General features: G+C 40.4%; 1 protein-coding gene across 1 annotated transcript in view; it reads left to right on the top strand.

Annotated features, from left to right (window-relative positions):
- The window catches only part of LOC124553412 (F-box/LRR-repeat protein 14-like), a 43,420-nt gene that overhangs the window by 16,373 nt on the left and 12,635 nt on the right, over positions 1-14,412 (top strand). The window contains exon 2 of the mRNA XM_047127276.1: positions 1,855-2,542. Coding sequence (XP_046983232.1) covers positions 1,855-2,542 — 688 coding nt within the window. The remainder of the gene's footprint in view (positions 1-1,854; positions 2,543-14,412) is intronic.

Here is a 14,412-nt window from a genome sequence, read left to right as displayed (position 1 = left end):
TGTGCACCACCTGTCAGTTATAATTACTAAATTGTGGTTGTCATGGGCAAGCACACACAGCGATTAGTCTCTTGATTGTTTTTTATGCTAAGAGTCAGGATTTGACCAGCCTATGCATATTGGCAAGTTACACTTAGTGACGGATTAGCTGTGGTTAGTACTGTACTTTGGTAACAATTACAGATTGTCGCTAGTCAATCGAAACCCATTATCATTTAGTTGTTATGACAAAATATTGTGATTGAGCAATTAAAATTTGTAGTAAGTAATGCAGATCACCATCTGTCTATTACCTGATGATATCACGTCCTACAAATTTCAGTTAGTGTTGGATAACAGGTGATAAATGTGAAAGAAATAAACACAATGGGAAATATATTATAGTGTAATACTTGATACAGTGCAGTGAGTGCTTTACCAAACATTTCCTTACCTTCATTCTATTATGTCATATGAGATTATATTTTGGGGTAACTCGTCAAACCAAGCAAAAGTTTTTCAAGTGCAAAAACGTATAAGTCTTGTTAGTGGTGTAAATTCAACAAATTCAAAGAACTGGGTATTCTAACCACTGCTCCTCAGTATGTTTGTTCCTTGATGAAATTAGTTGCAAATATTATGTGCCTGTTTCCAACCAATAGCTCAATACATAGTGTCAACACTAGGAATAAGAACAATCTGTATAAAGACCTAAAATCACTTACCTCGTTCCAAAAATGGATCCAATACTCAGGAATACAAATTTTCAATAAACTACCAACAACCATTAAAAACTTAGCTTCATATAAGACACAGTTTAAACGGAGTTTGAAAGACGTTTTAGTAGAGAACACCTGCTACTCTATAAATGAAAGCAGGGATTGTTAGGGCACCTTAAGTAAAAATGTCTTCTAGATTTCAGTTTTGTCAGCGCTTGGTCACAACAATCAACATTAGCTAATTTGTGTATGATAAATTTATTAATAGTGCATAACTAGATTTCATACTGACAGTGTATTAATTCTATAAATGTTAGTGGTTCCAGTGTATTGTAACGTATTCATGTATCTTGACAATCTTCTGAGAGGTGATCAGGGAAGTGACTGTTATATTCAGATGTCCTTTGTTTTTTGTGATATACTTTCTGACGTGTTCCACAACCACAAGAATTCCTTCATTTTTGGGTGCATAGAGTGTAAACAGGATCTAATCTAATCTCACATACTCCTACACGAATCTGAGCTAGTTACTTGACATGTTGCAAAAATAAGTGTATCCTTCCAGAATAAGATTTTCACTCTGCAGTGGAGTGTGCGCTGATATGAAACATCCTGGCAGATTAAAACTGTGTGCCAGACCGAGACTCGAACTCAGGACCTTTGCCTTTCACGGGCAAGTGCTCTACCATCTGAGCTACCGAAGCACGACTCACGCCCGGTACTCACAGCTTTACTTCTGCCAGTATCTTGTCTCCTACCTTCCAAACTTTACAGAAGCTCTCCTGCGAACCTTGCAGAACTAGCACTCCTGAAAGAAGAATTAATCTGCCAGGAAGTTTCATATCAGCGCACACTCCACTGCAGAGTGAAAATCTCATTCTGGACACATCCCCCAGGCTGTGGCTAAGCCATGTCTCCACTATATCCTTTCTTTCAGGAGTGCTAGTTCTGCAAGGTTCGCAGGAGGGCCTCTGTAAAGTTGGAAGGTAGGAGACGAGATACTGGCAGAAGTAAAGCTGTGAGTACCGGGCGTGAGTCGTGCTTCGGTAGCTCAGGTGGTAGAGCACTTGCCCGCGAAAGGCAAAGGTCCCGAGTTCGATTCTCGGTCAGGAACACATTTTTAATCTGCCAGGAAGTTTCAAGTGTATCCTTGTAGTATCAAAGCTGGGCTGTAACGGTTCACCTTTAACGTCCGGAAGGTGTACGCCCCAGCTGAGGTCCCTGACTGTCGACAACGGCGTGACAGACTGGCCGTCCGCGGAACTGTCGGACGCCTTGGCGCGGCTGCTGGGTTCCGGACTGCTGGCGGAGCTGCGCTCGCTGACGGTGGAGGGCGCGAGCAGTCGGGGCGTCGAGATGGACGGTCCCCTGCTGGCGGCGTGCCGCGGCTGCCCGCACCTGGAGCGACTGCACCTGCAGTGGACGGAGAGGCTGGGCGCACGCGGCCTCGCGGGGCTGGCCGACCTCGGCGACCTCCGCCGCCTGCGCGTCAGCTCCGTCGCGACACTGCCCGCTGTCGACTTCCTCCCGGTCAGCCTCGAGGAGCTCGAGCTGTCCCGCTGTCACGGCGTGCGACTGGACGGCCTCGCCGCGGGACCCGCCCTGCGCAGGCTGGTGCTGGACGGCTGCGCCCTGGAGGGGGAGCGCCTGGCCGGGGCGGCGTGCCGGCTCGCCTCGCTGGAGGAAGCGAACCTCGCGGGCAATCGGCGCCTCCGCGACCTCTCCTTCCTCCGTCCCTGGGTGCGCCTCCGCACTCTCAATCTCGCGGACTGTGACAGCTTCGACGGGGATACCTTCGGCACCCTCGGGTTCCTCGGGCAGCTCCGGTCTCTGAATCTTTGCAGGTACCTCTTTCCACACCTTGTTTCTGTCCCTTTGAAGAGAGTTTGTCTAAATTTTGGAAAAATCACAAAGTGTGTGTGTGTGGACATTAAGTGATTTATCAAGTGTGTTCATGTACAGGGTTATTTGTAAGTACCCCCAGATTTCAGATGACGGCTGCGTGCAAAGTACGAGACGTACAGAAAACAGACATATATCATTAGATACATTATGCCTCCAAGTTTTTACTGCACATTACAGGTGTTCAAGATGGAACCATTTTGTGACATGGCAGATGTCACCTGCTGCTACCCTGGGAGTTGCAACGGCAGCAGCCCACTTTGGAAAGGTGTTCATTGAGTTGCCTGTCTGCAGGTGCAAAGTTATTTGGTGTGACCGTACAGAGCAGATGATTCGTGTACATGTTCCGACACACCTGCTCCCTAGTGGTGTGCTCTCCACAGTGTCCATTATGAATTGAAACTTGGAAAGAAGCTTTAGCTGCCAACGTCATTTTTCTGTATGCCTTGTACTGGGTGATTGAAAAGTTGTCCACATAAAAAGAAATAAAGTAATTTATGTATATTATTTCAGAACTTCACACAAATTTTTATTACATGTACTCGAAATTTGTTGCCCTGTTCAGTATCACATGCACAAACCCACTTTCCTGTGCTTGAAGCCTTTTTGCGCAGCACATTATTACTGATGTTGTTAATCTTCATTGCCATGTTGCTTTTTCAATTCTGCCAATATGTGCAGCTCTCTGTATAGACCAGGGATTCCCAACAAAATTTTCTCGAGGACCCCCTCATCGGGCACAATTGGTACCTTGTCATATCACAGTATCAAGTACCTAAAAAAGCCAAATTAAGAGTCTTTTTATACGTTTTCTATTTTTTGTACTTAGAAAAAAACATTGACATATTCGTTATTGAAAAAATATTGAACTTAAAACTTTTTCAATTTAGCCATCATTGTTATTGTTAAATTTTTGATTATTGCTCAAAATCTTTGTCTTCAAATCTGGGTGTTTAGTATAACAAACCCCTTGAAAAAATAAAAATTGAGTATGAACTGAAAATGACACGAAAAAAATTAAAACTGAGTGTATTGGTGTTTCAAGTGTACTACATTTGAGATTGCATTGAGTAGACATGTGTGAAAAATAAGAAAACACTAATTTCATACAAGGTATTATTTATTTGAAAAAATGCAGTTACAACAGAGTACTCCATCAGTACACAGTTAGTTTTAATTTTCAGTTCTTAATGAGATGAGTTCAGTCTGACCTTTGAGTCCTTTGTTTCTGTGGGCCTTTCTCGTTTTTACGAGTCACTTTTTAACCAACGGTCCATTTTTAATTACGCGAACTATAGCTTCCGCGAAAAACAACACTTTACAAACACTACTGTTTTAATACAGAATATTAAATATGTAAACAACATGGTCTGTGAAAGCACTGGCAATAAATTAACAATGGCCGATTGTCATCTGAAATGCGAGTTTCTGTGTAAAGTGACTGTCAGTTGTCAGCTGCAAAAAGGCAGCGCACGCTGTCTAACGGCATACAGCAGAACTATTTGCCTCTATTAAATTCTAGTTTTGCACTAGAGTGTGTTAGTGTCAGTTGGCTCTAGGAAGATGCTAGACGCAGAAGATAGCATTCGCTAAAGCTCTGCTCGTGCAGGAAGCGACCATAACAAAAAATCTGTTATCATATGAAATATATTTAATAATTTTTATTCTAATAGCATCTTGCGGACCCCTCTGGCATAGCTCACAGACCCCTGGGGGTCTGTGGACCACCTCTTGGGAACCACTGGTATAGACCCATCCTTTAAGGTAGCCTCCACAGGAAGAAGCTTTGAGGTGTTAAATCAGGAGAACGTGGGGTCCGTAATCCGTTGGAGATTATTCGATCACCAAAATTTTCACGTGACAAATGTGTTGTTTCATTAGAAAAGTGACAGCTGCCACTGCAGTGCAGTAACTGACAATCCTGTTCATCTGCCTTAAGAAACAAAGTGAACTGTTTAGTGATGTATTGATACACAACAACCATGCGCCATCAATTCATGTACACCATGAACATTCATGAAGTTTTAACTTCTTTTTGAGCATCAATATCTGAGACTGGGCAGATACTGTCTTCAACATTTTGAATGTGAATGCATCCTCCATCTCAGCCTATTTAGCATCTTTCAGAGTGGCTAGCCTTCCGGTTCTCTCCTCGTATGTAACTGATCTGCAGTCACAGAAATAGATGATTAATTTTGTAACTGTTGAATTGTCGGTCACTGTGGCATATGGGTATTTACCAGAAAATGTGTTTATGACACGTGCATGTCAGTGACTGGAAAAATACTGTTCAACAACAAAACTTGTTGTTCCTCTGAAAATGTCATCTATACTGAGCAGTGAACTGTGAAATACTGCTTACTCTACATCATTTGTATCCATTACAATGGCATCTTCATTTGTTGTTGGTAATGCTTGTAATACTGTGTTGTGGTAGCTGATGGAACTAATGGGGTGCATCTCCTCTTTACAGATTTGTTCATTTTCATGTGCATGACACACAGTAGTTTTTGTGCAGCTGTCTTCACAAATCCCAGAGATGTGTTGTTGTGGTCTTCAGTCCTGAGACTGGTTTGATGCAGCTCTCCATGCTACTCTATCCAGTGCAAGCTTCTTCATCTCCCAGTACCTACATCCTTCTGAATCTGCTTAGTGTATTCATCTCTTGGTCTCCCTCTACGATTGTTACCCTCCACGCTGCGCTCCAATAATAAATTGGTGATCCTTTGATGCCTTAGAACATGTCCTGCCAACTGATCCCTTCTTCTAGTCAAGTTGTGCCACAAATTTCTCTTCTCCCCAATTCTATTCAATACCTTCTCATTCGTTGTGTTATCTAGTCATTTAATCTTCAGCATTCTTCTGTAGCACCACATTTTGAAAGCTTCTGTTCTCTTCTTGTCCAAACTATTTATCGTCCACGTTTCACTTTCATACATGGCCACATTCCATACAAATACTTTCAGAAATGATATAAAATGTAGACTGGCAATGGCAAGGAAAGTGTTTCTGAAGAAGAGAAATTTGTTAACATTGAGTATAGATTTAAGTGTCAGGAAGTCATTTCTGAAAGTATTTGTATGGAGTGTAGCCATGTATGGAAGTGAAACGTGGACGATAAATAGTTTGGACAAGAAGAGAATAGAAGCTTTCGAAATGTGGTGCTACAGAAGAAAGCTGAAGATTAGATGGGTAAATCACATAACTAATGAGGAAGTATTGAATAGGATTGGGGACAAGAGAAGTTTGTGGCACAACTTGACCAGAAGAAGGGATCGGTTGGTAGGACATGTTCTGAGGCATCAAGGGATCACCAATTTAGTATTGGAGGGCAGCATGGAGGGTAAAAATCGTAGAGGGAGACCAAGAGATGAATACACCAAGCAGATTCAGAAGGATGTAGGTTGCAGTAGGTACTGGGAGATGAAAAAGCTTGCACAGGATAGCGTAGCATGGAGAGCTGCATCAAACCAGTCTCAGGACTGAACACCACAACAACAACAACTTTCAGAAACGACTTCCTGACACTTAAATCTATACTCAATGTTAACAAATTTCTCTTCTTCAGAAACTCTTTCCTTGCCATTGCCAGTCTACATTTTAATCCTCTCTACTTCAACCATCGTCAGTTATTTTGCTCCCCAAACATCAAAACTCCTTTACTACTTTAAGTGTCTCATTTCCTAATGTAATTCCCCCAGCATCGCCCAATTTAATTCGACTACATTCCATTATCCTCGTTTTGCTTTTGTTGATGTTCATCTTATACCCTCCTTTCAAGACATTGTCCATTCCGTTCAACTGCTCTTCCAGGTCCTTTGCTGCCTCTGAGAGAATTACAATGTCATCGGCGAAACTCAAAGTTTTTATTTCTTCTCACTCCCTGCATTTTACCCCTGCCACCTTGAGAATTTGAAAGAGAGTATTCCAGTCAACATTGTCAAAAGCTTTCTCAAAGTCTACAAATGCTAGAAGCGTAGGTTTGCCTTTCCTTAATTTATCTTCTAAGATAGGTCGTAGGATCAGTATTGCCTCACGTGTTCGAACGTTTCTATGGATTCCAAACTGATCTTCCCCGAGGTCGGCTTCTACCAGTTTTTCCATTTGTCTGTAAAGAATTCGTGTTAGTATTTTGCAGCCGTGACTTATTAAACTAATAGTTCGGTAATTTTCACATCTTTCAACACCTGCTTTCTTTGGGATTGGAAATATTATATTCTTCTTGAAGTCTGAAGGTATTACGCCTGTTTCATGCATCTTCCTCACCAGATGATAGAGTTTTGTCAGGACTGGCTCTCCCAAGGCCATCAGTAGTTCTAATGGAATGTTGTCTACTTCCGGGGGCCTTGTTTCGACTCAGGTCTTTCAGTGCTCTGTCAAACTCTTCACGCAGTATCTTGTCTCCCATTTCATCTTCATCTACCTCCTCTTCCATTTCCATAATATTGTCCTCAAGTACATCGCCCTTGTATAGACCCTCTATGTACTCCTTCCACCTTTCTGCTTTCCCTTCTTTGCTTAGAACTGGGTTTCCATCAAAGCTCTTGATATTCACGCAAGTGGTTCTCCTTTCTCCAATGGTGTCTCTGATTTTCCTGTAGGCAGTATCTGTCTTATCCCTAGTGGTATGTGCCTCTACATCCTTACATTTGTCCTCTAGCCATCCCTGCTTAGCCATTTTGCACTTCCTGTCGATCTCATTTTTAAGACGTTTGTATTCCTTTCTGCCTGCTTCATTTACTGCATTTTTATATTTTCTCTTTCATCAACTAAATTCAGTATTTCTTCTGTTACCCAAGGGTTTCTACTAGCACTTGTCTTTTTACCTATTTGATCCTCTGCTGCCTTCACTATTTCATCCCTCAAAGCTACCTATTCTTCTTCTACTGTGTTTCTTTCTCCCATTCCTGTCAGTTGTTCCCTTATGCTCTCCCTGAAACTCTGTACAACCTCTGGTTCTTTCAGTTTATCCAGGTCCCATGTCCTTAAATTCTCACCTTTTTGCAGTTTCTTCGGTTTTAATCTACAGTTCATAACCAATAGATTGTGGTCAGAGTCCACATCTGCTCCTGGAAATGTCTTACAATTTATAACCTGGTTCCTAAATCCCTGTCTTACCATTATATAATCTGTCTGATACCTTTTAGTATCTCCAGGGTTCTTCCATGTATCATGTTAGTATAGTGCTATTTAATTTTTCATGAGATGCTTTATCCAGCTAAGCAGTAAGGAAACTTTGCCAGTAAAAACTTCATGCTACTTTTAGAATTTTCATTTTGCCACAAATGTGCTGTATGGAAAAGCCTTGGTTTTTTTCCCTTGTGCATTTTTGGCAATGTCAGTGAAGAGAGGAAAAAAATCAGTGCACTGTACGATGATAAGTCTTCACAGTAGTCTAACTTGTCATGAAATAATATTACTGCAAATAAAACTCAAAGTTAATTTCTACTCAGTTTGCAGACTCTGATAATATGCCAACAGTAACTACCTGGATTATTTTCTATTTAATAGAAAACAGCAGTGTTGAATAAATTTTTATATTTTTTTAGTCAAGGTGCAATAGTCACAAATTTCAGTACAGTTGACATACCATTCCTTTTTCTGTACAGAGAATGCCAGAGACAAAACAATACATTTGTATCTTTCATATTTAACACTAAATTACACTTTATACATTGACAAAATGGCCGAGCATCTCAAGTTACATTTTTTTTCATGTATAAAGTATTGTCTTTTCCATCTCACAAAAGAGAGATTATTCTTTTTAACACAGTTTATGCCTTTTAATGTCTGTTGGTATCACTGCCTGATGCTACCAGTCCACTAGTGCCATCTGTCAGCCAATGGCTCCATTCTGTCAATCCATCATACTCTTCCAGTTGTCATTGCTGCCCACATGAGGCACCACCACATCGTTGGTCTGGCATTAACTATGTATTGTCATGAAATACAAAATTATAAAATATGAATCAAATATGGTCTTGCAGGCAGGAAGAGAAAACCATAGCTTATTAGTATGAAAAAGAAGACGTAAAATAAAAATTTTGTGAGTGAACACTAATGTTCCTTCACAGTGTCTTTAGTCTAAACATGATCACTTGCTGGTTGAAACCATTTATGGCATTGCAAAATGCTCTTATGATAGAATAAGGAAAAATAAAAGAACTGGTTGTTTGAATTTGTCATTACTGACACTAAGTACAGTATCCATGATATATCATAACTAGAACCTGTATTCTTACAGATGGTAAAGTCTTAAAATGTGCTTGCATTCAAGCAGTATTTCATATTTAAGCATGCACATTGTAGCAGCAAAACAATAAAAATATTTGGTATGAAAATAACTTTCTTTATTTGTTTTTATTTTCTTCTAAAATAGGATACAACAGCCATTTCTCCAAATTTTTGCCACGTAGTCTCTTGCATTTCTCAGACAGAACATTTTTGTACATGGAAAATGACCTTTCTATATCACAAGAACTGACAGATGTGTATTGAAATGAAGAAATTTTGGACAAGTCATATCATTTTCACTGTGGTAGGGTCTGCACCTGTGATGAATTTTTTGAAAAATTTCATGATGCCCTCAGCTGCGGTTCTTTTTATTTCAGATACAATGTGTCTTGAAAGGAGGATATAAGATGAACATCAACAAAAACAAAACGAGGATAATGGAATGTAGTCAAATTAAATCGGGGGATGCTGAGGGGATTAGATTAGGAAATTAGACACTTAAAGTAGTAAAGGAGTTTTGCTATTTAGGGAGTAAAATAACTGATGATGGTCGAAGTAGAGAGGATATAAAATGTAGACTGGCAATGGCAAGGAAATCGTTTCTGAAGAAGAGAAATTTGTTAACATCGAGTATAGATTTAAGTGTCAGGAAGTCGTTTCTGAAAGTATTTGTGTGGAGTGTAGCCATGTATGGAAGTGAAACATGGGCGATAACCAGTTTGGACAAGAAGAGAATAGAAGCTTTCGAAATGTGGTGCTACAGAAGAATGCTGAAGATTAGATGGGTAGATCACGTAACTAATGAGGAGGTATTGAATAGGATTGGGGAGAAGAGAAGTTTGTGGCACAACTTGACTAGAAGAAGGGATCGGTTGGTAGGACATGTTTTGAGGCATCAAGGGATCACAAATTTAGCATTGGAGGGCAGCGTGGAGGGTAAAAATCGTAGAGGGAGACCAAGAGATCAATACACTAAGCAGATTCAGAAGGATGTAGGTTGCAGTAGGTACTGGGAGATGAAGAAGCTTGCACAGGATAGAGTAGCATGGAGAGCTGCATCAAACCAGTCTCAGGACTGAAGACCACAACAACAGCAACAACAATTGTACACTTTCAGCTTTAGGCCATTTTCAAGTATTTTATGGACTATTTTTTATGTCGTGTATGTCATTGCTCGTATGACTCCATGTTATGCTCATAAAATAAATCCAAGATGTTTTACACTATTTTAGGAGCGCTTATATTTTTTTGTTAACTTCAAAAATTCAGAATCAGGATTTGATGTAATAACTTTTATTTTTTATGTTTTGCTGCAACACTCACTTTTCCACGGAATGATTGCAAAGATTTTTCAACCTCTTCGATACTTGTTGGAATTCCACCAATTACCTGTGGCTTCCAATGTATTGCTGCTGACAAATGCACAAAATCTGATTTGATGTAAGTTGGGTCATTCTTCAAAGGTGTTTTCTTGAATGCCACTTCCACAAACTGCATTTAATGTTTTTCAGTAGAATGAAGCAAACAGGTGTTAACTTCAATAAATTTGTGGGTATTTATGGTTTCTTACCAACTTATCTTCATCAAAATTATCATAGTAAAAGATGGTGGGATTCATTCAGGTACTCCATCTGGTTAAAATAGGATGCGGTGGTGCAGGTGCTTTTAAGGATACCTTCAGTAGGAAAAAAGTCAGCGCGTGATTTTAATTAATGCTGTCTGACTTATCAAACCTTTGTTTTTGTGTGTCTATTTACCTTATTTGTCGAGGATATCAGCTTATTCACATTGTCATGTGTTAGAGTCACTGTGTCAGCTAAACAGTGTATCATGTGGGCTAAACATGTAATATGCTTTAGTGTATTAGGATAAAATAATTATGTTCCTTACCGTAACAATATATGAGACAGCATCACTTAATTACAGTATGACCCTACTTTCATTTACATTTTTTGACACAAAATGTATTGTTTTCCATTGACATCCACCCATCTGAACCTGGGGCGCTCAAGCTCATTACGAGTTAACAGACTGCAACAAAAATTTGTAGAATTACTGATGTTTCGCACTTTCAGCATAATTCATATAGCAAAAATGTTAATAATCTTGCTGTCATGCAAGTTATTGCAGTGTATGTTCTGAGGCCAGATAAATGATACAGTATGCAATATAACTGTCTAACTTCATGCAGGTGTGTCGCCAAAATTGTCAGAATATGCATTTACTCCCCAAATGGCAAAATCGTGCAAACGTGGCTGCGTCACACATTTGCATGTAAATCTGGGCATTAATCATATCTAATAGTATAAACTGACTAGAGTGAAAGAAGCAAAATTGTCCCAGTAGATATGGGTCCACAAATGAGCTGTCTTCAGTATCAAATATTGTCCAAGCTGGTACAAATGTATTTCAGATGTAAGCTTTTCAATTTTGCTATAGAAATGTATCATCTATCAAACCTCTGAGAAGGCTTGGCAAAATTGATTTGACCCTTTCTGCAGTTTCCATCTGTTTGTCAGCAACACTGTCGGCATCTGAAGCCTTTCAAGACTGTAAGAGAGCAACAGATTTCGCATGAACATCATTCTGGCAGAATGGACACAGTTATTGTGAGCTTTCTTCATTTGGATGCTTTTTCTTTATCAAGAGTTCATTCCTTTAACCTTTATCCGGAGGGTCTCCAAAACAAACAAAAACCTTTTCTAGTGCAAAAACACGTGGTTTGTATTGAAACAAAAATGATGTTGTTGCTTCAGTCTGAAGACTGCTTTGATGAAACTCTCCATGGTAGTCTATCTTCTGCCAGCCTCTTCATCGCTGAATGAACTGTTGCAACATAACCCCATTTGTACCTACCTCCTGTAGTCCAGCCGAGGTCTCCCTTTACAGCTTTTATCCCCCCACAATTAACAGGCTGATGATGCCTCAAGATGTTTTGTGTCAACTGATCTCTTCTTTTAGTCAAATTGTGCCACAAATTTCTTTTCTCACTGATTCAGTTCAATACATCCTCATTAGCTATGCCATCTGCCCATGTAACCTTCAGCAGTCTTGTGTAGCACTGCACTTTGAAGGCTTCTGTTCTCTCCTTGTGTGAATTGCATATCGTCAACATTTTCCTTCCGTACAAAGCTACACTCCAGACAAATGCCTTCAGAAAAATTACTTCCTAAATCTTAAACATATATTCAGCATTCAAAACTTCATCTTTTTCAGGAACACTTTTCTTACTATTGCCAGTTTGCATTTTATATCCTCTCTACTTCAGCTAGCATTAGTTATTTTGCTGCCCAAAATGTTTTAACTCATCTACTAGTTTTAGTGTTTCATTTTCTCACTGCATGACCTGATTCAAAGTGACCATACATTCCACACCCTCATTTACTTTTCTTGCTGTTCATCTTATAATATCTTTTCAAGACACTAACCATTCCATGTAGATTAAAATTGAAGAAACTGCAAAAAGGTGGGAATTTAAGGAGATGGGACCTGAATAAACTGACTAAACCAGAGGTTGCACAGGGTTTCAGGGAGAACATGAAGGAACAATTGACAGGAATGGGGGAAGGAAATACAGTAGAAGAAGAATGGGTAGCTTTGAGGGATGAAGTAGTGAAGGCAGCAGAGGATCAAGTAGGTAAAAAGACGAGGGCTAGTAGAAACCCTTGGGTAACAGACGAAATATTGAATTTAATTGATGAAAGGAGAAAATACAAAAATGCAGTAAATGAAGCAGGCAAAAAGGAATACAAACGTCTCAAAAATGAGATCGACAGGAAGTGCAAAATGGCTAAGCAGGGCTGGCTAGAGGACAAATGTAAGGATGTAGAGGTCTATCTCACTAGGGGTAAGATACATACTGCCTACAGGAAAATTAAAGAGACCTTTGGAGAAAAGAGAACCACTTGCATGAATATCAAGAGCTGAGATGGAAACCCAGTTCTAAGCAAAGCAGGGAAAGCAGGAAGGTGGAAGGAGTATATAGGGGGTCTATACAAGGGTGATGTACTTGAGGGCAATGTTATAGAAAGGGAAGATAATGTAGATGAAGATGAAATGGGAGATACGATACTGCGTGAAGAGTTTGGCAGAGCACTGAAAGACCCGAGTCGAAACAAGGCCCCCAGAGTAGACAACATTCCATTAGAACTACTGGCGGACTTGGGAGAGCCAGTCCTAACAAAACTCTACCATCTGGTGAGCAAAATGTATGAGACAGGCAAAATACCCTCAGACTTCAAGAAGAATATAACAATTCCAATCCCAAACAAAGCAGGCGTTGACAGATGTGAAAATTACTGAACTATCAGTTTAATAAGTCACGGCTGCAAAATACTAATGCAAATTCTTTACAGACGAATGGAAAAACTGGTAGGAGCCGACCTCGGGGAAGATCAGTTTGGATTCTGTAGAAATATGGGAACACGTGAGGCAATACTGACCCTACGACTTATCTTAGAAGCTAGACTAAGTAAAGGCAAACCTACGTTTCTAGCATTTGTAGACGTGAAGAAAGCTTTTGACAATGTTGACTGGAATACTCTTTCAAATTCTGAAGGTGGCAGGGGTAAAATACAGGGAGTGAATGGCTAATTACAATTTGTACAGAAACCAGATGGCAGTTATAAGAGTCGAGGGACATGAAAGGGAAGCAGTGGTTGGGAAGGGAGTGAGACAGGGTCGTAGTCTCTCTCCGATGTTATTCAATCTGTATATTGAGCAAGCAATAAAGGAAACAAAAGAAAAATTCGGAGTAGGTATTAAAATCCACGGAGAAGAAATAAAAACTTTGAGGTTCGCCGATGACTTTGTAATTCTGTCAGAGACAGCAGAGGACTTGGAAGAGCAGTTGAACGGAATGGACGGAGTCTTGAAAGGAGGGTATAAGATGAACATCAACAAAAGCAAAACGAGGATAATGGAATGTAGTCGAATTAAGTCGGGTGATGCTGAGGGAATTAGATTGGGAAATGAGACACTTAAAGTAGTAAAGGAGTTTTGCTATTTGGGGAGCAAAATAACTGTTTCCAGAATGAAATTTTCACTCTGCAGCGGAGTGTGTGCTGATATGAAACTTCCTGGCAGATTAAAACTGTGTGCCCGACCGTGACTCGAACTCGGGACCTTTGCCTTTCGCGGGCAAGTGCTCTACCAACTGAGCTACCAAAGCACGACTCACGTCCGGTACTCACGGCTTTACTTCTGCCACTATCTCGTCTCCTACCTTCCAAACTTTACAGAAGCTCTCCTGCGAACCTTGCAGAACTAGCACTCCTGAAAGAAAGGATATTGAAAGTTTCATATCAGCGCACACTCCACTGCAGAGTGAAAATTTCATTCTGGAAACATCCCCCAGGCTGTGGCTAAGCCATGTCTCCGCAATATCCTTTCTTTCAGGAGTGCTAGTTCTGCAAGGTTCGCAGGAGAGCTTCTGTAAAGTTTGGAAGGTAGGAGACGAGATACTGGCAGAAGTAAAGCCGTGAGTACCGGACGTGAGTCGTGCTTTGGTAGCTCAGTTGGTAGAGCACTTGCCCGCGAAAGGCAAAGGTCCCGAGTTCGAGTCTCGGTCGGGCACACA

The sequence above is a fragment of the Schistocerca americana genome, chromosome 11, assembly GCF_021461395.2.
Source record: "Schistocerca americana isolate TAMUIC-IGC-003095 chromosome 11, iqSchAmer2.1, whole genome shotgun sequence".
Taxonomy (NCBI): Eukaryota; Metazoa; Arthropoda; class Insecta; order Orthoptera; family Acrididae; genus Schistocerca; species Schistocerca americana.
The sequence above is the reverse complement of the archived record's forward strand: the minus strand, read 5'-3'. Positions and strand labels throughout refer to the sequence as shown.